Here is a 26,091-nt window from a genome sequence, read left to right on the forward strand (position 1 = left end):
TGCTCTTTTTTTGGGGGGGTTTTCCTCTTTGTTCTTGCTTGACTGTTTTTCTGAATTGACTTTATATTCAACTTGAAGACATGTCTTTAAAGATCTTCAAATATCATCTCCCGCCCCCCCCCCCGGTGAAATGTTCCCAGTTTAACTCTTAAACCGTGAGTTCCAGACTATTGTTTATCCTTGTCTTTTCCATAAGGAAAATGTGGGACTCAGAACCGAACCCATTGGTCCTAAAAACACACAAAAAACTCAATGCCATTGAGTTGATTTCCTACTCTTAGTGACTATAGGGCAGAGTAGAACTGCCCTACATGGTTTCCGAGGCTGTAAACCTTTGTTAGAGCAGACTGCCTCATCTTTCTTCCATAGGGGAGCTGGTGGGTTTGAACCTGTGGCCGAATTCCTTAACCACTGTTCAACCAGAGGTCCTTAACCCATTGGCATAGATGTGATAATGACACGATTCCTTGGCTAAGGTTGATTTTTTAAAAAGTGGTTTAGCAAGAAAGTGAGACATGAGCATCTGGAGGTCTGGAAAGGAAAAAGTTCCAGGGGATTAAAAGAGTGGGGAAGGCAGGCCTCACCTAGATGATGGCGGCCCAGTCAGAGCTGTGGTCTTTCTGAAGGGAGCGGGAGAGGCTTTTCTCCTGTCTGGGTATTTAGGACAGGTGCCTGGCGCTTGACAGTAGTACCCTGTGGCAGAAGGGTCTGGCGTAAGTGGCCTTTCTCCTTACTCTTAGCCCCTACTCATTCTCCTGCTTCTAGCTTCCTGGCCTCTTCACTCTGGTGCCCTTTAAAGCGCCCTTTTCAGCTAAGTCTATGTCATCTCTGAGGAGCTATGATGGAGAAGTGGTTAAAGCGTTCAGCTGCTACCCAAAACAAGGGCGTTGGAAATCACCAGGCCTTCTGCGAGAGAAAGATGAGGCACTCTGCTTCCGCAAAGATTTACAACCATGGAGACCCTATGGGGTAGTTCTTCTCTGTCCTATATGGTTGCTATGAATCAGAATTGACTCCATCGATCGCAGTGGGTTTGGTTTTCCTGACATCTCTGCCTACCTTTGCTTGGTTCCCTCCGCCTAGGTATATTTCCGCCCCCCTCTGCTCTGCAGTTGGTTTGTTCCGTAGGGCTCCGCCCCATTGCGGGGCCGGCCTCCGTAATAACATTAATGTCGGGCCCCTGGGAGGAACTCTGATAGGTAGTGCCTAAGGCACTTGACTGCTAACTAGAAGAGGGGAGGTTTAAACCCCCCAGCCACTCCTCGAAAAGACGGTTGGGCAATCTACTTCTGTAGTGATACTTTCTCAGAAATGGGCCGCCGTTATGAGTCAGGTGCGACTCCAGGGCGCATAGCGACAACAGGAACGGCCCATGGGCAGTGTCTGATGACCCCATGGGCAGTGTCTGATGACGTGTTAACTGAGGCTTAGGGTGAAAAGTGCCAGGGGCCTGGGAAGGCGAAGTTCAACCTGGGTACCCGCCCCCCTGAGCCGAATCCTTTCGGAAGGAGGAAGCAGTGAGAGAGGGTTTCAGTGCCTCAGTGCCGTTTCTTAGGGAAGCGCTGTCTTTGTTCAGCTGCCCCTGCGCAATGGATTCTGTACCTGCTACTGTGCCTTCTGTCAACGTTTCCCCGGGGGACCCGGAGTTTTTGGGACCCTTGTCGGTCCTCTACGCAGCCCTAATAGCAAAGCTACTGGAGGTGACGGGCCCATTCCTGGGGAGGGACCCTAGCTCTGGATGGCGGGTGGATGAGTTCTGAGTAGAATTGGGGGAACGAACTGAAGGGGAGAGGGAAAAATGGAGTGTCAGGCCCGAGGCAGTTAGGACATTTTAATACTGTTTAGGGACACCAGTAGTAATGTATTTGAGGTTTCGTCAAGCGTTTATTTATTACCCAGTACTTACATAATGAGGCGGACATTGTGTTACAGGCTAGTATTAGTCCTGGCAAAACAAAAACCAAGACTGCCGGGGATTTTATTCTGACTTGTAGCAACCCTTATAAACCAAAACCCACTGCCATCGAGTGGAGTCCGACTCATAGCCTCCCTGTGGGACAGAGTAGAAATGCCCCATAGGGTTTCCAAGGTTGTAAATCTTTATGGAAGCGACTGCCTCCTATTTCTCCCATGTAGTGGCTGGTGGGTTGTTACCTCTGATCTTTTGGGTAGTGGCCCAGTGCTTTAACCATACCACCACCAGAGCTGCTTTTGAGTTTTATATAAGACAGTTAAATTCCTAGCAGTCTATCTAGACCAGTTATCTTCAGGAACTGTCTGAACTTAACCTAGCGTGTGTCTTTGTTTATTTAAAAAGTGGAATAGAACTAATGTTAAAAATCTTATGAGGCATCTCACATTATTTGTGTTATTCATTACCAGAATTTTGGTTTTATTTGCAGCCATAAAGTTTAATTACTTCTATAATAAGTGCCAATTTTTTTTGTCTTGTGTGGTTTTTTAAGTAACAAAAAGCAATTTATCCAAAAGAAAAGTGTGAGCTTGAAGAATTCTGGCCATGTGTTAGACAATAGGATGTGATAGGGCCTATTGCAAACTGGATATGTATGCTCAAAGACATTCAGATTCAGAATGTTTAAAAATACTCTTAAGTCAAACAAGGAATATGAGACTGCCAGTTTCTGTTCTTGAAGCACTGAGAGCTGTTGAAGATTTTTGAGGTTAATTTCCAATTTTTATGGATTATTTGTTACTGCTTTATTGTAAATATCTTTACAACTTCCCATTATTTCTAATATTTCTATTTCAGCTAGTTGCTACATTGCCTGATGGTGTTCAGCCTGGGCCTGATTTTTATGGATTGCCATGGAAACCTGTACTTATCACAGCCTTCTTGGGTATTGCTTCATTTGCCATTTTCTTCTGGAGAACTGTCCTTGCTGTGAGTAGAATAAATTAATTAATAGGTATACTTTAATTAGGAGCTCTGGTAGCATAGTGGCTAAAGCACTTGATTGCTAACCAGAAGGCTGGCGGTTCAAACCCACCAGCCACTCCTCGGAAGGAAGGTTGGGCAATCCTACTTCCGTAGTGACACTGCCTCGGAAACCCAAGGAGGGGTCGCTATGAGTCGGGGCCGACTTGACGGCACATAACAACAACACAACATACTTTAATTTATAAGTACAAGGGATGTTACATAATTACTGGCCCTTTTGTTTCTTTCCTAGCATGAGCAGAAATTAATGGTTATAATCCAGGCTAACATTGTAAAATGGCCTAATGTAATCTTTGTTGGTAGACTTCAGCAAATAAGATGGCGTGTATCGAAATCTAATTGGGAAAACTTCAATTTATAAATCCATTATGTGAAAACTTAAAAATGAATGTCAGGTGGGCACATATATACAGTTAGTAGAATCAGGAACTCTTATAGCCACCTAGAAAAGCAGTTTAATAATGTATCAGAAGCTTTGAAAACGTTCATATCATTTTATACAGTATAACATCATGTCTAATAATCCTAAAGAAATCACTGATCATGGATTAAAGATCTACAAGGACATTCACTGGAACAGTATTTATTGCAGTGATAACTTGGCAGCAACCTAAATGATCCATAGTAAGGGAATTGTTCAATTATCTGTGTGGTGGAATAATAGGTATTTTCTAAAAATTATGTTTTTAAAGGCATTAGAGAACAGTAAATGCTCATGATTTAATGTTAAGTGACAAAAAAGGAGAAATCAATACTTTAAAGTGTAGATAAACTATATTATATTTTATATACATAGAAAAAAATGCTGCAAGGAAGTTACCACAAATTTGTTTAAAAAAAAAAAAACATATTTAGAAGATAAGATTATTTTTATTTTTCTTATATATATTTGTTTTCCAGATTTTCTGATTTGATCATGTACTACTATACTCAGAAAATATTTTTATTTAGAAAAAAATAAAATCCATTTGAAGATTATATAGTACCCGAAGACATTATTAAAATTTTTGTTGCTTTGAGTCTTTTTCTTGTGCAATTTATCTTTCATACTTCTGTATATATATATATGGGAGCTTAGGCGTAGTGCCTAAGGCAGTTGACTGCTAACCAGAGGGCTGGCGATTCAAACCCATTAGCCACTCCTCAGAAGGAAGGTTGGGCAATCTACTTCCGAAGAGATACCGCCTTAGAAACCCAAGGAGGGGTCGCTATGAGTCAGAACTGACTTGACGGCAGTGAGTTTGTGTAGGTATATAAATAAATATGTGTATATATATATATACGTATATATGTATACACATACATATATAGACACGTATATATACACATATACATGTATGTACATATGTACATACATGTATATGTATGTATATATATTCATACCTGTACATACTTGTGATTGTACCAGTAGCATGTCATTCTGAGTCTTTATTTTCAGACTCACTCATTTTTTTCCAATTTTACAGACTTTGAAACAATTATATATTTTTTTAAAAAATAACCCACATTAGTAACATGCCCACACATGCAGTGTGCAGCATAGCATGCTTAAGAAAAATGGGGAGGGTTAGGATTTACAACATGTATTTTTTTGGGGGACACAGTTTAATTCATTACAGACCTGATATTCTGGTTAGATTGAAATCATCACTAAGGCATAATTAATATTTATGGTGTTAAGATTTCTGACTCCATGCAAAATAAGCTTGCTTTTATTAAAATGTTATCTTTTACCTTGAGAATGGCCATCTTCAGGTCTCAAGCACATTCAGCCAATCTTTGGATTTGTAATTGAAATTCTCTTTAATAAATAAATCAGGAGATAATAGGTCAGTAGTGTATTGATGACTACCTTAATGTGTCAGTTATCTAACATGATTGTGGAGCAAATTATTTTGTGTAAATTAACTTTGCAGATGAAAAGCTTTTAGTTGAAGCTTAACCAAGTGGCAAAAGCATTGGATACAAATCTTTCTAAAATTGAATATTCATGTTTTGATTTCCTAAGTATTAGATGGAGTTCTGGTAGCATAGTGCCTAAAGCACTTGACTGTTAACCAGAAGGTTGGCGGTTCAAACCCACCAGCCACTCCTCAGAAGGAAGGTTGGGCAATCTACTTCCGTAGTGGTACTGCCTCAGAAACCCAAGGAGGGGTTGCTATGAGTCGTGTCCGACTCGACGGCACATAACAACAACAAGAAGTATATTAGACATATCATTATTAATATGTATTCTCTCCTTGAACAACTGATTTTAAAATAATTTTTAAAAGAAGAGTCTTTTGCCTAGATTTCTATGAGCAGTCTTCTGCCCTCATAGGACTTTCGTTCAGATGAAGAAAAGACAGAGACTAGAAATGGTGAATGGAAGGAGTAAAGCAGGAAACATCATATTTCCCACTCTTGTTTTAGCCATTCAAAAACCTTAACACCTGTTAAGATTTTCACAAGGTTATGCCTGCTGTATGTCCCAACCTTTGTCCTTAACCTCAGTATTTGACTTTTGCAACCCCTAGTTGCATTCTCATCGCTCCTCCTTTCTTCTGCTTGTTGGTTTGGGTGAGAAGGCAAAGGAAGCTTGCCTTCTCAGTAGCAAGGCTGTGACATTAGAAAAATAGTAATTTCTTTCTGAATGTATTTTCCTATAACACTATAAATGGGGTTTAGATACTGAAATAATATTGACGTATCGTGGATGACTTATAGGCTAGTCTGAACATCTGATCACTGCTTGAAAGGGGAAATATATTTTGGCTTACAGAAATTAGTAACACCTCTTTTTGTTTTTTCTTTTTTAAATGGATACTGCTTAAATTTTATTATCCTGTAATTCAGTGATGTCTTTAGGAGATTCAGTCTGTAGAAGAAGCCTTTGCCCTTTCAAGAAGTTGTCCTTTCTGTTGTTGTTTGTGCTTCTTATTGTTTTTTTCTGCCAGCAGTCTTCCCTTTTCTTTCAGATTTAATAACTGATTTTTAGTGTTACTGGTCAGGGAAAATTAGATGGTCTAACTTGTTAGAATTATTTCCAAATTCAGCCATTAGCTACCTTTGAGTAGGATTTCTAAGATGCTGTCTGGTGAGTGGAAGAGTTGTACTTAGTACAAACATTATGTCTTTAATTTTGTTTCCTCAGGGACTTTTTGATCACTGTTTCTAGAACTTATTCTAACTATTTGGGATTGTCAAATAAGTGATTTCAATTAAAAGGTTATTCAGCATATTTATTATGGAAATGTTAGCCATTTCTGTTATTAAAATTAAGTACTCAGTCTATCAAGATTAGTATGCATTTAATAGATACTTATAAACAACTCTTTAGTTACAAAATAAGGTAATTTACCTTGGTGTTTTTCTCAGGAATTTAAAGAAGTATTACTGCCAATTGAATTTGAAATGCTTTTGAATGTTTTTCTTTTTGAGTCCTGTGGATTTATTATGGTGAACCAAACTGCTATAAATTTTCATTTGGTTATGATTTTGACTTAAATTAGGAACTATAGTATTTTATTGATGAAATGTTTTGACATCAAATTTAATTTTACTTCTTTTTCTTCTAGGTAAAGAGTAGAATATATCAAGGTAAAATTTTAAGTTTGCTTTATTTGTATTATTCTTTCTCTTGGTGTTTGATAGGAATTTTATTTAAGCTAGAAGTGCATATATTAACTTCTGATGTCTGATCGCCTTATTAACTCCTATAAATTTTACTATTCTAGCTAGCTTGGATGACAGAGTAGATGGTGGTGCTACCAGCTGAGATAGGAGAACAAATTGTGGGAGTAGAAAGATGATAGTTTAATTTTGGGCAGATTAACTTTGAGGGACCTTTGGGATATTTGGGTAGAATGGTTTAGGAGGCAATTCATTATATGAGTTTAAAATTTGATGAAGGGGGTCTGTCAAGCTTGGTTCTGGAAATATGTGAAGACTAAGAAAACACTCTGCCTATCAAGATGCTTATAACCTAGTAGATGCTACAGATATTACAAGGCAATATATGTATCTCTTAAAAAAAAATTGCCAATAAGTTGAATCCATCTCCTAGTGACTCCATGTGTGTCAAAGTAGAACTGTCTGTGTTCCATAAAATTCTCAATGGTTGATCATTTGGATTCTTCTGAAGTGCTTGTGAGTAGAGTGAAACATCCAACCTTTTGGTTAGCAGCCAAGTGTGTTAACTGTTTGCACTACCCAGGAGTTCTATGTCTCTTAATAGAAGTTTAAATAAAATGTTATGAAGATTTAAGAGGGAAGTGCTGTTAATTCTAGTAGTAAATGAGTAGAAATAATCAGGATGCAAAATGGGGATGATAAGTGCTATTTATACTTCATGGAATGTGATGATTAAATGAGATTGTCTGTAATGGGCTTGGTTGGCTGCTTGCCATGTAATAGATCTCCCCAAACTGGTTTTTATTATAGTGATAGTAACATTGGAGATAATGAGAAGCTTGACCTGAGAGTAGTACATTGGGTAAAATAGAAGGTAAGTTTAGAAATTGAGGTTAAATGATAGGATCCAAGTAGAGGAGTTTCAAATTCTGGGCACTGGTCTAGGTGCTGTACAGATGTTATCTACCTATAAGATCAGTACTTTTATGTGTGGTAGTTGCATGTAAGATGGGTAGGAACAATTGTCTAGATTAGGAGGGAAAAAAAAAAAAACCTCAGGTGTATATAATTCCAAAACTCTTCCTTTTCTGATATAATCATACTAATTCTCTTGAAATTGAATGTGTTGGAGAGTAGAAGGACATTGTTGAAACTCAGAATCATAAAAAGACCAGGCTTACTGATATGATAGAGACTGGTGAAACTCCCGAGAGTATGGCCCCTAATCACTGTTTGGGCCTGGAGCTACACTCTCCACTGAGGCTTCCAGCCAAACAATAGACATATAAGGTGAACATTTATACCAGGTAGGTACACTCCTTAGAACAAGCAACTATGGGAGATCAGAAGGGATGGGCATAGTATTTGCACAGGGAGATAACTCAGAGGGCAGGAATGCATAGGAAAGAAAGACACAGGGAAAAGGTAACCAGGGAGGAAGTGGGAAGAAAGCTGTTACATTATAGAGATTGCAGTCAGTGTCATGAAACAAAACGTGTATGAACTATTGTGTGGAAAATGAATTTCCTCTGTAAACTTCCACCCAAACCACAATAATAAAATTCAAAAAGAAAAAAGATGAGAAGAAAGAAAAAAGAAAGTGTGCTTGTATATTTGAGCTAAAGCAAATGTGGCAAAATGTTTTAAAAATAAGTTACTTCACCAAAATAAGAAAAAGAGTTTATTAAGAAAAGGAAGGAAATCATACATGAAAGGCAATAGGGACCAGCCCCACCCCAAGAAAAGAAAGACATTGTTGGCCTATGAGTAGGACAATTAAATTGCATTTTAGAAGGATGTAGCTTGAAATACAGGAGAACCTGGAGGAGTGAGGTTTTTTAAGAGTGATTTCAGTTATCTCAATGTATTGAGAATAATTACTGGAACTTAGAGAAGAGTAAGAATTGGGGATAAACGTAAAGTGAATTCTGAAAAGTTCTCAGGCCTATGTGATAAGGATGAAATGACTGGTAATTAAAAGACAAGGAGATGAGCGAGTAAGTGACTAAGTAGGAGAAGGAAGAAGAGTGCGTTGTTAAGGGGCATGGATGATAAAAATCAGAGCATGGAAAAAAGTTTGATTTGGAGTTTGAAATAAAATCCCTGTGGAAATGTCCAGTAAGGCACAGTAAGAAATACTGGATTTAAATCTAGATGAAGAGCAAGGCAGAAGAGGTGGATTTGGAAGAAGTGGGAAGAGAAGTGGTAGAGGAGATAGACCTAGCTGAACAGCAGCACATAGGTTGGTGCATGTTGTTTTTCAGATCTTAGAGGAAAATGGGTAAGTCGTATGAATAGTAATAATAAATGCTGAATATTAAACTACCAAAGCATTGATCACAAGTCGGAATTGGCCCAGTGGCACCTCATTAAGCTAATTTAACCTCGATAAATTCATTGTGCAGACAACAACTGCTGTGGTAGTAGAAAAAGCAGGGAGAGTATTTGCTAGACTGATTGTTGTCTACATTGCTCAGCCCTTAAGGCTGATAGCTTTTGGTGTAAGATCTTCTCTTGAGTCATTGGTATTTTGAGAATCAAAGTTATTGTAATTAAAATATGTACTAATTAAAGAGATTTGTGAAAGCTCACTTTTCACAAAAATTTGTTTAGGGCCTACTCCTTGTAGATACCTTGATACTTGCTTAGTATTGAAAATGTTACATTTTGATAGAGAAAAATAACATGTTAGGAGCTCTGGTGGCATAATGCCTAATTCATTTGACTGCTACCAGAAGGTTGGTGGTTTAAACCCACCAGCCACTCCTTGGAAGGAAGACTGGCCAATCTACTTCCATAGTGATACTGCCTTGGACACTCAAGGAGGAGTTGCTGTGAGTTGGACCCGACTCAACAGCAGTGAGTTTGGTGGTTTTTTTTTTTTTTTTTTTAAGCTGATGTTGCTGTAATGCACATTTATTACCTGTGAACAATGTTCCTAAGCTAATGGTTTAATTAAGACATTAAATATTTAAGTAGATAATTTGAGGACTAGAAATATAAGTCAGTTTGCTTGTAGTTTCGGTTTCCCCTTTGCAAATGACATATATTTGAAGCGAGTCTATTTTCTGAGAAGAAAAGTACTTAGTCGAAGAGAGGTATATTGAGCTATAACATTTTTATTTTCTCATCTTTGAAAGGAAATTTAAATTGGAATCTCATTGGAACAAGGATTCCTATTATACTTTTCTTAAATCTTTATATTTTTGTACTTTTATTGCCATGAACCACAGGTTGCTTTTTAAACGTATAATAGTTGTCCTAAGAAGTTCTTTACCCTCCTAATGCCAGGTAACTTGCCTTTGCTGCTAATACGCTGGGCACTTCAGTTTTATTTAATGATCGTAATCTCTTGTGGGTTTTTCCCCCCTTTTAGTTTCTGAACAACAAATTGCTGAGAAGGTGAAGAATTTCACAAAACAAAATGCAGAACTTCTAGAAAAATTGTCAAATTATGAACAGAAGGTATAATTCTTTCAGTTTTTTTGCCTTATAGTTCCAACTTGAATTATTTCATCTGCCTTATACTTAGATTATTATGGTATTTTTAAATTATATTTTCTTACATCATTATTTCTATGAACTATTGGAATCTGAAGCAGTTGTTATACAGTACTGCTTTCTTTTGTAAGGGGTCACACTTGATGACAAGTTTTGATAGCACTGTAATTTCTATTTCTGAATTCTAAATGCTTTTTTATATTTTTTTAGATCAAGGAATCAAATAAATGTGTTCAAGAAACTAAGGAAAAAAATATGCTTCTCTCTGAAAAAGCAATTAAATTTAAGGTAAAACTTTTTTCAGGATTACATTCTTAAAACAAAACTAAAAGTAAGAGTAATTATTATTAATCTTAATATCTTCACTTGTAGGATAAAATCAAGGAACTTGAAGAAACTAATGAAGTTCTGAATGAGAAAGCTAAAAACCTGCGTGTTATGTTAGAATCTGAGAGAGAACAGAATGTCAAGAATCGAGGCTTTGTAAGAGTTTTGCTAAATGATACTGTAATTTGACTTTTGAAATATTTTGCACGTTGGATGAGTTGAACTCTACATTTTCCCATGCTATTAACTAAAGTAATAGTGGGAGTCAAGGAAGTTGAACCTACTTTCACCCATTTTTGTGGAATTAAAAGTACTATCTTATTTTTATTGGTGTAGAAAGTATTTTTTTCCCACAGTCATGGGTAATTTTAACGTTGCTTGACTTTGCTGTTGGAAGTATGTAAAACAACCAAGAAACTATAGCCCAGCTTAAAGAGTCCTACTCTTCAGTTTTTCTTCTGCATATTGTTGTTGTTAGGTGCCTTTGAGTTGGCTCTGACAAATAGCGACCCTGTATACAACAGAATGAAACATTGCCCAGTACTGCACCATCCTCATGATCCTTGTTATGCTTGAGCCCATCATGGCAGCTACTGTGTCAGTCCATCTCATTGAAGGTCTTCCCCTTTTTTGCTGACCCTCTGCTTTACCAAGCATGATATCCTTCTCTAGGGACTGATCCCTTCTGACAACATGACAAAAGTAGGTGAGACAAAATTTGTCCATTCTCGCTTCTAAGGAGCATTCTGGCAAGTCTATGGTATTTTCAGTATTCTTTGCCAACACAATTCAAAGACATCAGTTCTTTGGTCTTCCTTATTCATTGTCCAGCTTTCACAAGTTTATGAGGCTATTGAAAATACCATGGCTTTTGGGTCAGGCACGCTTTAGTCTTCAAAGTGACATCTTTGCTCTTTAGAGGTCCTTTGTAGCACATTTGCCCAGTGCGATATAACATCTGATTTTTTGATTGCTGCTTCTGTGGTCATTGAGCATGGTTCCAAATAAAATGAAATCCTTCACAACTTCAGTCTTTTCTCCATTTATTGTGATGTTGTTTCTTGGTCTGTTTGTAAGGATTTTTGTTTTCTTTATGTTGAGTTGTAATCCATACTGCAGACTGTAGTCTTTGATCTTCATTAGTAAATGCTTCAAGTCATCTTGTCTTTCAGCAAGCAAGGGTGTGTCATCTGCATATCGCAGGTCCAATCCTAATGTCACATTCTTCATATAGTTACCCTGTCAGATTATTTGCTCAGCATACAGATTGAATAAGTATAGTGTAAGGATATAGCCCTGATGCACACCCTTCTTGATTTTAAACCATGAAGTATCCCCTTGTCATGTTCAAAGGACTGCCTCTTAGTCTATGTACAGGTTCCTCATGAGCCCAATGAAGTGTTCTGGAATTCTCATTCTTTGCACTATTAGCCATAATTTGTTATGATCCACACAGTGGATAGTCAAGAAAACATAGGTAAACATCTTTGCATAAACATCTTTCTTGACTTTGCATAGTCAAGAAAACATAGGTAAACATCTTTCTGGTATCCTGTGCTTTCAGCCAAGATCCGTCTGATATCAGCAATAATATCCCTCATTCCATGTCCTCTTCTGAATCCAGCTTGAATTTCTAGCAGTCCCATGTCAATATACTGCTGCAGCCATTTTTGAATTCTATGTAGTTCTTTATGTAGAAGTTGCAAAGAGAGTTCATAGGGTTCCTTCATATTCTGTGCCTAATTAAGCTCAATCACCTAGCGTAGGTAGTGTTTTCCAGGTTTCTCCATTATAAAGTTACTCTGTTTTCTCTCTTTGAATACTGGACTATTTGGAAGGAGGTTACTGTGCACAGTCCACATTTACATAGTGAGGAGTTATTTTCTACCTCCTCGAGGAAGCAGTATGGTCATAAAATTATTTGGAATTCTTCTTTATGGGAGATTTGTCTATTCTTCCTCAAATCCTACCATTTTTTAATTCAGACTGAAGAATTTTCAAAGTGATCTTGGGAATTTTTTTCTCTACCTTTAGGAAAAACCATGAATGTGAACTGTTTTCTTTGAAAGCTTTTCTGTTTGTTTTTTTGCTTTCACCTTTTTGTCTGGTCATCTACCACATTATTTTGTAACCAGGAAGGTTGTAGCCATGAATTATTTTCTTCTCTCCTTGTGTCATTACATTCTTAATTTTTCTCTTAATGTAAAAGGTGAATAACTGGCTATTACTGGAAATATACATGATGACTCTGGCATCTGTTTTGTTAATGTTTTCTTATTTTTAGCATATGTTCTAGTATGTCTATTGAAATCCTAATAAATGATGTTTTCTGTTCTGTTTCTAATGGCAGATACTGGAAAGCCAGAAATCTATAGAGAAGTTAAAAGATGTTATTTCAGTGAATGCCTCAGAATTTTCAGAGGTAAAGTGCCTACAATTTCTTAAGGATCTTAGTACTATTAGATGTCAGTTTTATTGAGGAGTAAACATTTATTATTGCTAGAATATTTTTAAAAATGAAAATTGCTTGATGTCTGGTTGAGTAAGTATAACTTTTAAATTTTTCTTGGGGATTCATTCATTGATAGAAGTATTTTGCATTAGGTTCAAATTGCCCTTAATGAAGCTAAACTTAGTGAAGAAAAGGTGAAGTCTGAATGCCATCGAGTTCAAGAAGAAAATGCTAAGCTTAAAAAGAAGGAGGAACAGGTAAAAAAAGTTAATGTCATAGATTATGTAAACTAGAAAAATGTGTATTATTACCTCTTGAATATCTTTTCTGAGATCCTTTTTTAAAGTAATGAAATACGAATGTAGGATTTGGTTCTTAGATAACGTAAAGGTTAAACTATGACTATCCTATCTCTTCTGGGTTTCTTGCCATTCACAATTTCTAATAGCTATTAGTGTTCAGTCTTTGTCATGTAAGTGACTATGTAAGTGTGGACTGTCAAACATCAACCGAGTATTAACTCAAGTAGCCTTATAGGGGTGATGGATAGACTTTTAGACCAAAAACTTAAGTATTTTATCACTCTTAGGGGACAGTCAGGAGCTCTGGTGGTGTAGTGCCTAAGGCATTTGACTACTAACCAGAGGCTGGCGGTTCAAACCCACCAGCCATGCCCTGGAAGGAAGGTTGGGCGATCTACTTCCGTAGTGATGCCACCTTGGAAACCTAAGGAGGGGTCGCTACAAGTCAGATCTGACTCCATGGCAGTTTGTGTTTGCATTTTACATAGGGGACAGTTATTGCTTCACTGACCAAGAAAAGGTTATATATCTGCAGTTCTCAGCTTGGGAGAGAGTGAGATGTGCCTCTCTGTTCATACTAGAACTGAATATTTGAATTGGCTGCAAAAGGGTTTTTTGGAAGGATGCGATAAACTGGATCAGTGTCCTTGAAAGCTCTCATGTTCTCACTGCATCTCTGAGGTCTGGGGCCACTCTCTTTAGCTAAGTCCTTAGCCCATAGCAACAGGCTAGGGAGGGTATGGCTCCCTACATCCCTGCCACATTCACGTAGTCCTGATGGTCCCCTATGCCATAGCCCTAACTTTTGATAATCTGTGTGTTTTAACTTCAGTTGCAGCAGGAAATCAAAGACTGGAATAAATCACATGCTGAGCTCAGGGAACAAATCAAATCATCTCAGCAGTCTCAGAAAGACTTGGAAATATGTCTTACTCAAAAAGATGATATTATCAATGTAAGTTCATCTCATGAATACAGTTTTAAATTACTTAATTAAAATTGACAGACTCTTTTTGATACATTTTTCCTTCTTTTCTAGGCTTTGACTAATTGCATTACACAGTTGAATTGGTTAGATTGTGAATCTGAAACTGAGGATAAAAATAAAGGAAGAAGTGAGCTTGATGAATTAGCAAACATGGAAATGGGAGGTAAAATCAATCTCAGGAAAGATGGATTCACTTTTATCTTTCAGTCTTTAAGTCACTGATGCTACTTTTCAGCTGCCTGAATTCCCTTTCCATGTTAGAATTGTTGAGGCATATCCCTGGATACACATGCACACACATTTATGTGCATTGGGTAGAGGTGGGTTGCTGGGGTGTGTTTAGCAATGAGCATGCAAAGAACAGTGACTTCTTTATTCCATCCTGTTGAGAATTACATATGGGTGCTAAAATTGGAGCAGCATTAGTCATGTCTTACATGTCAAAGTAGTGAACACTGTAGAATTAGGGTACAGTTGGAGGAGAAACAAAGGTGCTTTGATTGCACAGTAGTTAAGTGCTTGGCTGCTAACTGAAAGGTCAGCGGTTCCAACTCACCAACTCTTCCATGGGAGAAAGATGTGGCAGTCTGTTTTTGTAAAGATTAACTATAGCTTTGGAAATACTATGGGGCAATACTACTCTGTCCCCATGGGTTGCTATAAGTAGAAATCAACTCTACGGCAACAGGTTTGAGGAAGAGAAACTTGTTTCTTAAGTTCATTGAGATGACATTTGATTTTCTTTTTTAAAAATATTTTATTATGTTTTAGTTGAAAGTTTACACAGAAGATTAGGTGCCCCTTTAAGAATTTTTATACGAATTGTTCTGTGCCATTGCTTACAGTTTTCATAGTGTGCAGCATTCTCATTATTTCCATTCTGTTTGTTCTGTTGCCATTGAACTAACTTCCCTTCCCCTCCTTTCCATCTCATCTTTGCTTTTGGGTAAATATTGATGGTTTGGTCTCAATTATTTAAGAGAGAACATTACTCATGAGAAATATTGTTTATTTTGTAAGTTGGTTCATTATTTGGCTGAAAGGTAACCTGTAGAAATAGCTTCAGTAAAAATAGCTGCAGAAGTAGCTTAGGTTGATAGTCTTGGGTTCCTCTAGTCTCTTATCAGTTCAGTAGGTCTGGCCTTTTTTTTAGGAGTTTAAGGTTTGTTCTGCATTTTTCTCCCATTCTGTCTGGGACCTTTTATTGTGTCCCTGACCAGAACAGCTGGTAGTGGTAGCTGAGCACCATCTAGTTCTTCTGGTCTCAGTTAGTAGAGGTTGTGGTTTATGTGGGCTATTTGTCCCATGGATAACATTTGATTTTAATGGTCATTAGTTCTAGCTCTTAACCAGTTATAAGAGTGGTAAAGGTGGGTAGTGGAAGCTATAAAATGACTAAGTCAATGAGAATAGAGGCTGAAGGTTAGCAGTGTTCATTGATGAAGCAACTGCTTCTAGACACCATTTCCCAACTCGGATATCATTTGCAGAATGAGTGTTTTGAACAACACTTGGTAGCAGATTCAGGAGTACATCTTTCTGAATAAGATATTTGCCCAGATGGAGGCAGATTTGGGAAAGAAGAAGGAGTTTTATCTCATGTATCTTTTCTTGTTCAAGAACAGCAGGGGTAACATTTTTATTGTACAAACTGGGAATTCACTTTTTGCATCTAAATTAGCAATTCTCTTTAAAGTCCATTAGCCTAATTAGTCTTGCTGATTAATTTGGTTTTCTTTGAAAGTTTAAACATGATGAGATAATTGTTTAGTATTTTGGAAAGCAAGACAATACAGAGTTTAAAAGGAAGGAAAAGCTAATTAAAATCTTTTGTTTTTTAGGTGACAAGATCGAGAAGATGAAAAATCAAATTAAACAGATGATGGATGTCTCTCGGGTATAACCCTTTTTACAGAGTACCATAAGACTCTGAGTTCTTACCATTACCCACTTTTAAGACTACTTCTCTCTTTTGTAATTTTTAGACACAAACTGCAATATCAGTAGTTGAAGAGGATCTGAAACTTTTGCAACTTAAGCTAAGAGCCTCAATGTCCACTAAATGTGACTTGGAAGGTAAGTTGCTTCTTGAAAAGAAATTGTCACATGTTGGAAATTATTTTGCATTGGAAAGATAAAGGATAGCTTCGTGCTTTCATATTTCTCACCCCTCTCACACCACCACCTCCACCAGGTTCTCAAGTCCATGTGAACACACATACAGCTTAAATGTTTTACCCTTTACAGAGCAAAAAAAGAAGTTACAAGAGGACTGCAGTTCATTACAGTTAACCAGAACTGCACTGGAAGATGAATGTAAAACCCTGCAGCAGAAAGTAGAAATTCTCAATGAGCTTTATCAGCAGAAGGAGATGGCTCTACAAAAGTAAGATCTTCATTTTGTTATTGTTAAAAATAATGTTATATGACAATGTGTGTACTGCATACAATATTTTATCTTTTTAAAAAGAGATTGTTTACAATGTTTTTCCATTTACAATTAGTGCAGATTTGTCTTTTTTCTTTTCTACCTCATTTTCTGTAACTTGTGTTTTTCTTTCCATTCTAACTAGTTGTCGGAAGTTCTTGCCTATAAATTACCTCATGGCGGGGAGTGGATTACAAGTTTTAACAGTTAATCTTGTGGAAATACTTCTTAGCCTATCTGTAAGGAGCTCTGGAACCACAGTGCTTAAGTGGTTGGCTGCTGACAAAAAGGTTGGCAGTTTGAACCCATGCAGCCACTCTGTGGAAGCATTAATTACAGCCAGGAAAACCCTATTGAGCACATTTCTACACTATCACATTTGTCAGAACTGATTTGATCGCACCCAACAACCACCATCCTTTCTGTGGCTTTATCACTTATTTGACTTCCTTTCTTTGTGATTAGTTACTTTTATTTGTCTTCTCTGATGTATTAAGTGGCTCTTAATATGGCTGTGAAAAATCCTGAGAGCTTTGTATGATGTGTTTTAGTGGAATAAAAACTTCTGAAGGAGTCTTTAGTTACTGAAGGTTTCTTAAGTTTTGGACTTATTAACATAGTGAATAGTCAAACTAAACATAATAGAGTTAGTTGCAAGAATGTTGTGAGTTCTGAGTATAGAAATACTTTTATTAATGTTCTGAAATATCTCACAGTTGGTTCAGTATGTTTTGAAAGATAGAATTGCAGTTCATTTTAAGTGTTTTCTCCACAATAATATCTAAATTCTCTGAAAACAGGTTGCCAGTGTTTGTTTTGATACTTTATTTTATTCTTTGGTGGATATGGCAGTCTTTGAGAAAGTCTCTCTTGCCAAAAACAAATGCAGTTTAACCTTTAAGTAGTTAGGCTGCTACTGCATTATGCCATTAAACATGAAAACCAATGCCACTAAATTTTTCTCTGTTGTTGTTGTTGTTGTTATGTGCTGTCGAGTCGGCCCCAACTCATAGCGACCCCTCCTTGGGTTTCCGAGGCAGTATCACTACGGAAGTAGGATTGCCCAGCCTTCCTTCCGAGGAGTGGCTGGTGGGTTTGAACCGCCAGCCTTCTGGTTAGCAGTCAAGTGCTTTAGCCACTATGCTACCAGAGTTCCTAAATTTTTCTCTAGTTTTGTGCTTACTAAGCAGTCAGGTTAGGGTTTCCATATTTTGTTCAGGTCAGTCAATTGCCAGGCCTACTTGAGAGAAACATTTCTCGTGGTGTCACTGTGGTGGTTAATTTTACAGTGTTTTCTCCCCTCCCCTTCCACCTCTGGTAACCAACAAAGTTTTCCTTCCATATATCAACCTTTCCTTGACTTTTTACAATAAGGAACTAATACAGTATTTGTCCTTCTGTAATTGACTTATTTCACTCAGCATAATGTCCTCCAAATTCATACACATTATGAGGTGCTTTGCAGATTCTATGTTGTTCTTTAGTGTTGCATAGTATTCCATTGCGTATCACTGTGTTTTAAAGAGCACTTTTCTGCCCTCACTGGTAATCTGAATTACCTAAATGGCAATTGCTTTTCTCCATGGTACAGTGTAGCATTATTTTATTCAACCCCTCCAATATCCACTCAGTCATCTTGTGTGGTTATTGCTCTACTCTCCATCCCCAAAGCCACTGTATTAGTTCAGGCCCATGCATATCTTTTCTGCTCAAAAACTCACTGCTGTCAAGTTGGATCTGACTTTTAGTGACCCCTCCTTGGGTTTCCAAGTTGGTATCACTACAGAAGTAGATAGCCCAACCTTCCTTCCGAGGAGTGGCTGGTGGGTTTGGATCACCAGCCTTCTGGTTAGCAGTAGATGCTAACAGATGTAGAGAAAATTAATCAGAGTTCAGAAGAAGTTTAAGAAGGGGAAATTGGAGATAAGATGGTCTTGTCTGCTAGTCCCCAATTAATCACCTTATCTCCAGTTTCCCTTCCTTAAACTACTTCTTCTGAATTCTGATTAATTTTCTCTACATCTGCTAGAATGAAGTTTCTAAAATTATGTCCGTGTCATTAGGTGTTTACAGTCTACCAAGGGTGCTCCATGTTCTTCAGGATCAATTCCAGGCTCCTTAGCAAGCACATGCCTGGTACTTCCTCTCAACTGGTCTCGGGCTGCCCTTCCAGGTGCATTGCCTGCCACTCACTCTGATGCTTCCTGAGCTGCAGTCACACTCATAAAGTCTCTTCACGCTAAGTCTCTTTATCTTTATGTATGCTATTTTTCTGTGGTTAAAAATACCCCTACATTCTTCAGTCTTCTGCCTACCTTAAAATCTATTCTGGAGTGAGTTTTGGCACAAATAGGTAAATAACAATAGACATTTACTCATTTTTTTTTTTTTTTTTAAATGAAACTCCTAAATATATCATTGGGTTGAAGTCTGCATATTGGTATTTGCTTTCTGTTTGATGCCCTGTTCCATGTTCCTTTTTCTCTTCTTTCTAATTTTTGGATTGTTTGGATATTTTTAGTTATTCTGCTTTCTCCTTTAAGTTTGGGGGTTATAGATTGCTTTACTTTTTTTGTAATTTTTTCAGTATTCCATTTGGGACCATTTCATTTACTTGAAGAAGAGTGTGCATTCTGTTCCTTAGTGATACATACGGATCAGTGTATCTTTGTATGAAAATGTCTCTATTTTGACTCTCTTTTTAAAGATTCTTCCTGCTGGTTATAAAAATTTGGCAGTTGTTTAATTTCAACATTTTAAAGATAACGAGCTATCTTCTGGTTTTAAAGTCTCTTTGAAGAATCCAGTGTCATTTTTATTTTCCTTTTTTTAAATATCTCACCCCTACCCTTGCTACCTTAATTCATACATCTTTTTGACTTTCAGTTTTATTGAGAGATACCTAGGTGTAAGTTTTGGTGTTGTTTTTTTCCTTTGTCTCTTTCTTTCTCTTTATATCTGTGCTTCTTGGGATCATCACCACCTTTTGAATTTTTTTAGTTAATGCTCTCATACAGTGATTCTGCCTTGTTCTCTCATCTCCTGAGATTCCAGTTAAACATGTTAAACCTTTTTACTATTTCTCCTACATCTTCTACATTCCTAGGTGAATTTGTATCATTCTGGATGTTTTTTCTGACCTGTCTCTCAGTGTATTTCTTAAGTTGTCAAATGTGCTGGTAAAATCATTCATTAAATTTCTTAATTTGGTTATTAAATGTTTCAGTTACCGTGTGTTTCAGTTTCATAATTTCTAATCCTTTGCTGAAATTCGTAATCTTGACTTTGACATCCTTGAATATATAAGGCACAGTTGTTTTAAAGTCTGTGTAGTAATTCTATGATGTTCATCCCTTATGAGCCCATTTCTTTTGTCTTTTCGCATTTTGATCACCATGTCCTCTTTTCATGGACTGCCTGGTCAGTTTAGACTGAGTGGTGAGTGTTACGTATGATAACTGTTGAGGATATTTCAGGTTTGCGTAGTATTCCATTTAGTATATTTAACCAAACATTCAGTCGAGATGTATTGATTATCACTGGTGATTGGAATGCAAAAGTTGGAAACAAAGAAGAATCACTGGTAGTTGGGAAATATGGCTTTGGTGATAGAAATAATGCTGGAGATTGCATGATAGAATTTTGCAAGACCAACGGCTTATTCATTGCAAATACCTTTTTTCAACAACATAAACAGTGGCTGTACATTTGGACTTCAGTACACAGGAATCAGATTGACTATATCTGTGGTAGCATAGTGCCTAAGGCACTTGACTGCTAACCCAGAAGGCTGGCAGTTCAAACCCACCAACCACTCCTCGGAAGGAAGATGGGGCAATCTGCTTCCGTAGTGATACTGCCTTGGAAACCCAAGGAGGGGTCGCTATGAGTTGCGTCCTACTCGACAGCACATAAAACACAACAACGTATCTGTGGAAAGAGGCGATGGACAAGCTCAGTATCTTCAGCCAAAACAAGCCCAAGAGCTGACTGTGGAAAAGACCATCAAGTGCTCATATGCAAATTCAAGTGAAAGCTGCAGACAATTAAAACAAGTCCATGAGAGCCAAAATATGACCTTGCTTATATCCCTTCTGAATTTAGAGACCATCTAAAGAATAGATTTGATGCATTGAACACCAGTGACTGAAAAGCAGAGGAATTGTGGGATGACATGAAGTGCATCATCCTTGAAGGAAGCAGAAGGTCATTAAAAAGACAGGAAAGGAAGAAAAGACCAAAACAGATGTCAGAAGAGACTCTGAAACTTGCCCTTGAATGGAGAGTAGCTAAAGCAAATGGAAGAAATGACAAGATAAAAGAGCTGAACAGAAGATTTCAAAGAGCAGCTTGAGAAGACAAAATCAGTTATTATAATGAAACAAACAAAGACCTGGAGTTAAAAAGCCAAAAGGGAAGAACACGCTCAGCATTTCTCAAGCTGAAAGAAATGAAGAAAAAATTGAAGGCTCGAGTTGCAGTACTGAAAGATTCTATGGGAAAAATACTAAATGATGCAGGAAACATCAAAAGAAGATGGAAGGAATACACAAAATCACTGTACAAAATGAATTGGTCATTGTTCATCCATTTCAGGAGGTGGCATATGATCAAGGACCAATGGTATTGAAGGCAAAAGTTGAAGCTACACTGAAGGTATTGGCAAAGAACAAAGCTCCAAGAATTGACGAGATATCCATTGAGATGTTTCAGTGGATGCCACGCTGGAGGCACTAATTTGTCTATGCCAAGAAATTTGGAAGACAGCTAGCTGGCCAGCTGACTGGAAAAGAAACATATTTGTACCCATTCCAAGGAAAGGTGATCCCACAGAATGTAGAAATGATCGAACATATCACTAATATTGCATGCAAGTAAAATCTTACTGAAGATAATTCAAAAACGGTTGTAGCAGTATACTGACAGAAATTCCAGAAATGCAAGCTGGATTCAGAGGAGGATGTGGAATGCTGATGTCAGATCTTGGCTGAAAGCAAAGAATACCTGAAAGATGTTTACTTGTGTTGTATTGATAATGTAAAAGCATTCAATTGTGTAGATCATAACAAATTATAGATGACATTGCAAAGAATGAGCTTTCCACAACACTTGATTTGTACTCATGAGGAACCTGTACGTAGACCAGGAAGCTGTCATTTACACAGAACAAGGGGATACTTCATGGTTTAAAATCAGGAAGGGAGTGTGTCAGAGTTGTATCCTTTCACCATACTTATTCAATCTGTATGCTGAACAAATAATCTGAGAAGCTGGACTATATGAAGAAGAGCAGGGCACCAGGATTGGAGGAAGTCATTAACAACCTGCAATACGCAGATAACAACTTTGCTTGCTGAAAGTGAGGATGACTTGAAGCACTTACTGATGAAGATTAAAGTCTATAGTCTGCAGTATGGATTGAATCTCGATGTAAAGAAAATGAAAATCCTCACAATTGGACCAGTAAGCAGCATCACAGTAAATGGAGAAAAGATTGAAATTGTCAAAGATTTCATATTACCTGGTTACAGTCAGCACCAATGGAAGCAGTAGTCAGGACATAAGATGACAAATTGCACTGGACAAATCTGCTATAAAACACCTCTTTCAAGTGCTGAAGAGCAAAGATGTCTCTTTGAAGACTTAAGGTGCACCTAACCCAAGCCATGGTATTTTCAGTCGCCTCATATGCATGTGAGAGCTGGACAATGAACAAGGAAGACCAAAGAAGGGTTGATGCTTTTGAGTTGTGGTATTGGCGAAGAATACTGAAAGTACCGTGTACTGCCAAAAGAACTAACAGATCTGTCCTGGAAGAAGTGCAGCCAGAATGCTCCTTGAAAGTGAGAATTGGCCAGACTTCATCTCACTTATTTTGGTCATGTTGTCAGAAGGGACCATTCCTTGGAGAAGGATATCATGCTTGGTAAGGGGGAAGGTCAGCAAAAAAGAGGAAGGCCTTCAACACAGTAGCTGCAACATTGGGCTTGGGTATAGCAAGGATTGTGAGGCTGGCACAGGACTGGGCACTGTTTTGTTCTGTTATATATTAGGGTCGCTATGAGTTGGAGCCAACCCGATGGCACCTGACAACAGGATGATGTTACCTTTCTTCAGAAAAGATTTGAGTTTACTTGTAGCAGGTTGCTATCACTTTAATGAAGTCAGCAATTAAGGATATTAAAAAATGGCACAGTCCTTTTAAAAGACACTGCCTTGCCTATCAGAGCTGCAGTGGCCCTGTGGCTAAAACATTGGGCTGCTAACAAAAAGTCTTTGGTTTGAACCTACCAACCCCTCCACATAGCATAGTGGCTAAGGCACTTGACTGCTAACCAGAAGGCTGGCAGTTCAAACCCACCAGCACTCCTCGGAAGGAAGGTTGGGCAATCCTACTTCCGTAGTGATACTGCCTCGGAAACCCAAGGAGGGGTCGCTATGAGTCAGGGCTGACTCCACGGCACACAACAACAACAACAACAACCCCTCCACATAAAAAAAGATGAGGCAGTCTGCTTCCATAAAGATTTACACTGTTGGAAACCCTATGGGGGCAGTTCTGTTCTATTCTATAGGGTTGCCGTAAGTTGTAATCAACTCAATGGCAGTGAGTTTAGTTTTGGTTTTGGTCTAGCCTATTTGGTACCTATTTGTGCAATTCTTTCTAGTCCCAGCCCAAAACCCATAGCTTTTACTAGGGTTCACCCTCATTAGTGGACCTTGACTCTACTTTTTTTTTCTCTGAACCCATGAATCTGTTGAAAGCCCTGCCCAGCTTCTTAAGAGCTCTGTATTGTCTTTTGGAATTCCTGGATGAACCTTGGGGAAAAAATGGCTCCAGAGGCCAGGCCTACCTATAATTCTGGGATTCCTTTTTCTACTGGATCTTGACTTAATCTGTCTTCACTGCATGAAGTTTGTTCTCTCATAACTTCAAACACGTTTTTGAAATTTTGTTTAGCTGTTCTATGTGTTCTCCATGTTTCTCAGACTAACTCATCCACTATTAGAAGCAAGATTCTGTCTGATTTTTCTTCAAATCTGTATTTTTTTTTTTTTTTATTTTAAGAGCTTGTTTCATATTCAATGTTACATGTACATTTAGTTTCACTCCTCATTTACCATGCCCAACCCTAACCCAGTCTCCTCCCCTCCCTGCCTAGTAACCTTCCCCCTGTGCCCCTCATATTTATGCACTCCTGTTTGTCCTGCATTTCCTCAATTTGAATGTTGCCCCTCTGGTGCCTCGTGGTCTATTGCTCCAAGGGATGTATTACCATAGAGTATGTGGGTGTGTCATCCTGGGCTGAGTGGTCTGCATGTACATCTTGTTAACTGTTGGGCTGAGAGCCAGCCCCTGGGAGGAAGCTTTATTCCAGGTGCAGAATGTATTCCAGAGCCATAGTATTGGGGGTCTCATCAGACTCCATCTGACCAGTAATTCTGGTCATTATTGAGCTTTTGGATTTTGTTCCACATTTTTCCTCCCACTCTATCCAGGATCTCCAGATTTGATCCTTTCTTGAGTGATTGACATTGGTAGCCAGGCACCATCTAGTTCTTCTGGTCTTAAGGGCCATCGTATCCTAGGGCTTCCAAATGCACTTGTTTTTTTTGCACTCTTCTTCGCTTCTGACAATAGGAGAACATTAGGTGCATCTTAGATGGCCGCTTGAAAGCTTGTAAGACCCCACTCACTACTGACCACTGTAGGATGAGGAACAAGGCTTTTTTTATATGTTTTGTTGCACCAATTGAGTCTGGTGTTCCCCAGCGCTATGGTCCTGAGATGGAAGCTCTGGTAGCATGGTGCCTAAGGCACTTGACTGCTAACCAGAAGGCTGGTGATTCAAACCCACCAGCCACTCCTCGGAAGGAAGATGGGGCAATCTACTTCCGTAGTGATACTGCCTCGGAAACCCAAGGAGGGGTTGGTATGAATCGGGTCCAACTCGACGGCACATAACAACAACAACAACAGCATGGTCCTGAGATGGTAGAACTATTGGATCTCTTTCCCATAGTGTCTTGATGTCTTTGAGGGATTACTCTGTGTCTGTCTTCTATTGTTTCTGTAAGGACTGCAGGTATTTTGTATCACTGGTATCTGTGTAAGATTAGCCTCAGCTGAATCTATCCTTGGTCTAGAGTATACTCCTGTTCACTGACCTCCATCTGATCCTCTCAGGTGCTTATGAGTTTATCTGTAGCCTGGTGTTTGGTGTTAATGGTAATGCAGTATTGTGGACACATTGGTTGGTGTGTCGTCTATCTCTTATGTGCACAATTTGGTGTCCTCCCATTTCCTAATGTTATCATGGTGGTCACAGACCCTTTCCGTATATTCTCCTCCCCTTTCCCACGTCAGCATGTGGGACCCAACTAGCCTGAAATTAATCCCTCCCTTTCCCTCTCCATCCCAGTAACCTTTGAGTTCCTTTTCCCAAGCAAACCCTTAAGTAGCATAATATTCTATTGTGTGCATGTACCATAATTTGGTTATCCACTCATCTGTTGATGGGCATTTAGGTTGTTTCCATCTCTTTGCTATAGTGAATTGTGCTGCAATGAACATAGATGTACATATGTCTGTTTGTGTGCTATCTCTCACCTCTTTAGGATATATTCCTAGTAATGGAATTGCTGGGTCAAATGGTACTTCCATTTTCAGTTTTTTAAGAACACACCATACCATTTGCCACAATGGTTGTACCATTCTACAATCCCACCAGCAGTGCACAAGAGTTCCAATCTCTCCGTAACCTCACCAGCATTTGTTATTTTCTGTCCTGTTGAACTTTGCTATTATTGCTGGGGTGAGATGATAACTTATTGTTGTTATTATTTGCATATCTCTAATGACTAATGAGGAGCTCTGGTAGCATAGTGCCTGAGGCACTTGACTACTAACCAGAAGGCTAGCGGTTCAAACCCACCAGCCACTCCTCGGAAGGAAGGTTGGGCAATCCTACTTTCATAGGGATACTGCCTTGGAAACCCAAGGAGGGGTCGCTATGAGTCGGGGCTGACTCGATGGCAAATAACAACAATGACTAATGATCATGAGCGATTTCTCATGTATTTGATGGCTGCCAGTATATCTTCTTTGGAGAAGTGTCTGTTCAAGTCTTTTGCCCATTTGTGAATTGGGTTATTTGTCTTTTTGGTGTTGAGATGTTGGAGTTTTCTATAGATTTTGGAGATAAGTCCTTTATCAGATATGTCATATGCAAATATTTTCTCCCAATCTGTAGGTTCTTTTTTTACCCTTTTCACAAAGTCCTTTGATGTGCATAAGAATTTAATTTTTAAAAGGTCCCAGTCATCTAGCGTCTCTTCTACCTCCTGCGCATTCTGGGTTCTGTTTGATAGTCTATTTGTAAATTAAGGCTCCTAGATTGCCCCTAGGAGCTCTGGTAGCATAGTGCCTAAGGCTCTTGACTGCTAACCAGAAGGCTGGCAGTTCAAACCCACCAGCCACTCCTCGGAAGGAAGGTTGGGCAATCCTACTTCCGTAATGAT

General features: G+C 38.4%; 1 protein-coding gene across 1 annotated transcript in view; it reads left to right on the top strand.

Annotated features, from left to right (window-relative positions):
• MIA3 (MIA SH3 domain ER export factor 3) overlaps positions 1-26,091 on the top strand; it is a 69,790-nt gene that overhangs the window by 29,623 nt on the left and 14,076 nt on the right. The window contains exons 7-18 of the mRNA XM_042780419.1: positions 2,771-2,902; positions 6,517-6,538; positions 9,948-10,036; positions 10,283-10,360; positions 10,445-10,555; positions 12,750-12,821; positions 13,004-13,108; positions 13,986-14,108; positions 14,193-14,304; positions 15,983-16,038; positions 16,127-16,217; positions 16,389-16,527. Of these exons, the coding sequence (XP_042636353.1) occupies positions 2,771-2,902; positions 6,517-6,538; positions 9,948-10,036; positions 10,283-10,360; positions 10,445-10,555; positions 12,750-12,821; positions 13,004-13,108; positions 13,986-14,108; positions 14,193-14,304; positions 15,983-16,038; positions 16,127-16,217; positions 16,389-16,527 (1,130 nt within the window). The remainder of the gene's footprint in view (positions 1-2,770; positions 2,903-6,516; positions 6,539-9,947; positions 10,037-10,282; positions 10,361-10,444; positions 10,556-12,749; positions 12,822-13,003; positions 13,109-13,985; positions 14,109-14,192; positions 14,305-15,982; positions 16,039-16,126; positions 16,218-16,388; positions 16,528-26,091) is intronic.

Source organism: Orycteropus afer, unplaced genomic scaffold (assembly GCF_000298275.1).
Source record: "Orycteropus afer afer isolate SDZICR_OR568_19922 unplaced genomic scaffold, OryAfe1.0 scaffold00039, whole genome shotgun sequence".
In the NCBI taxonomy this organism is placed as follows: Eukaryota; Metazoa; Chordata; class Mammalia; order Tubulidentata; family Orycteropodidae; genus Orycteropus; species Orycteropus afer.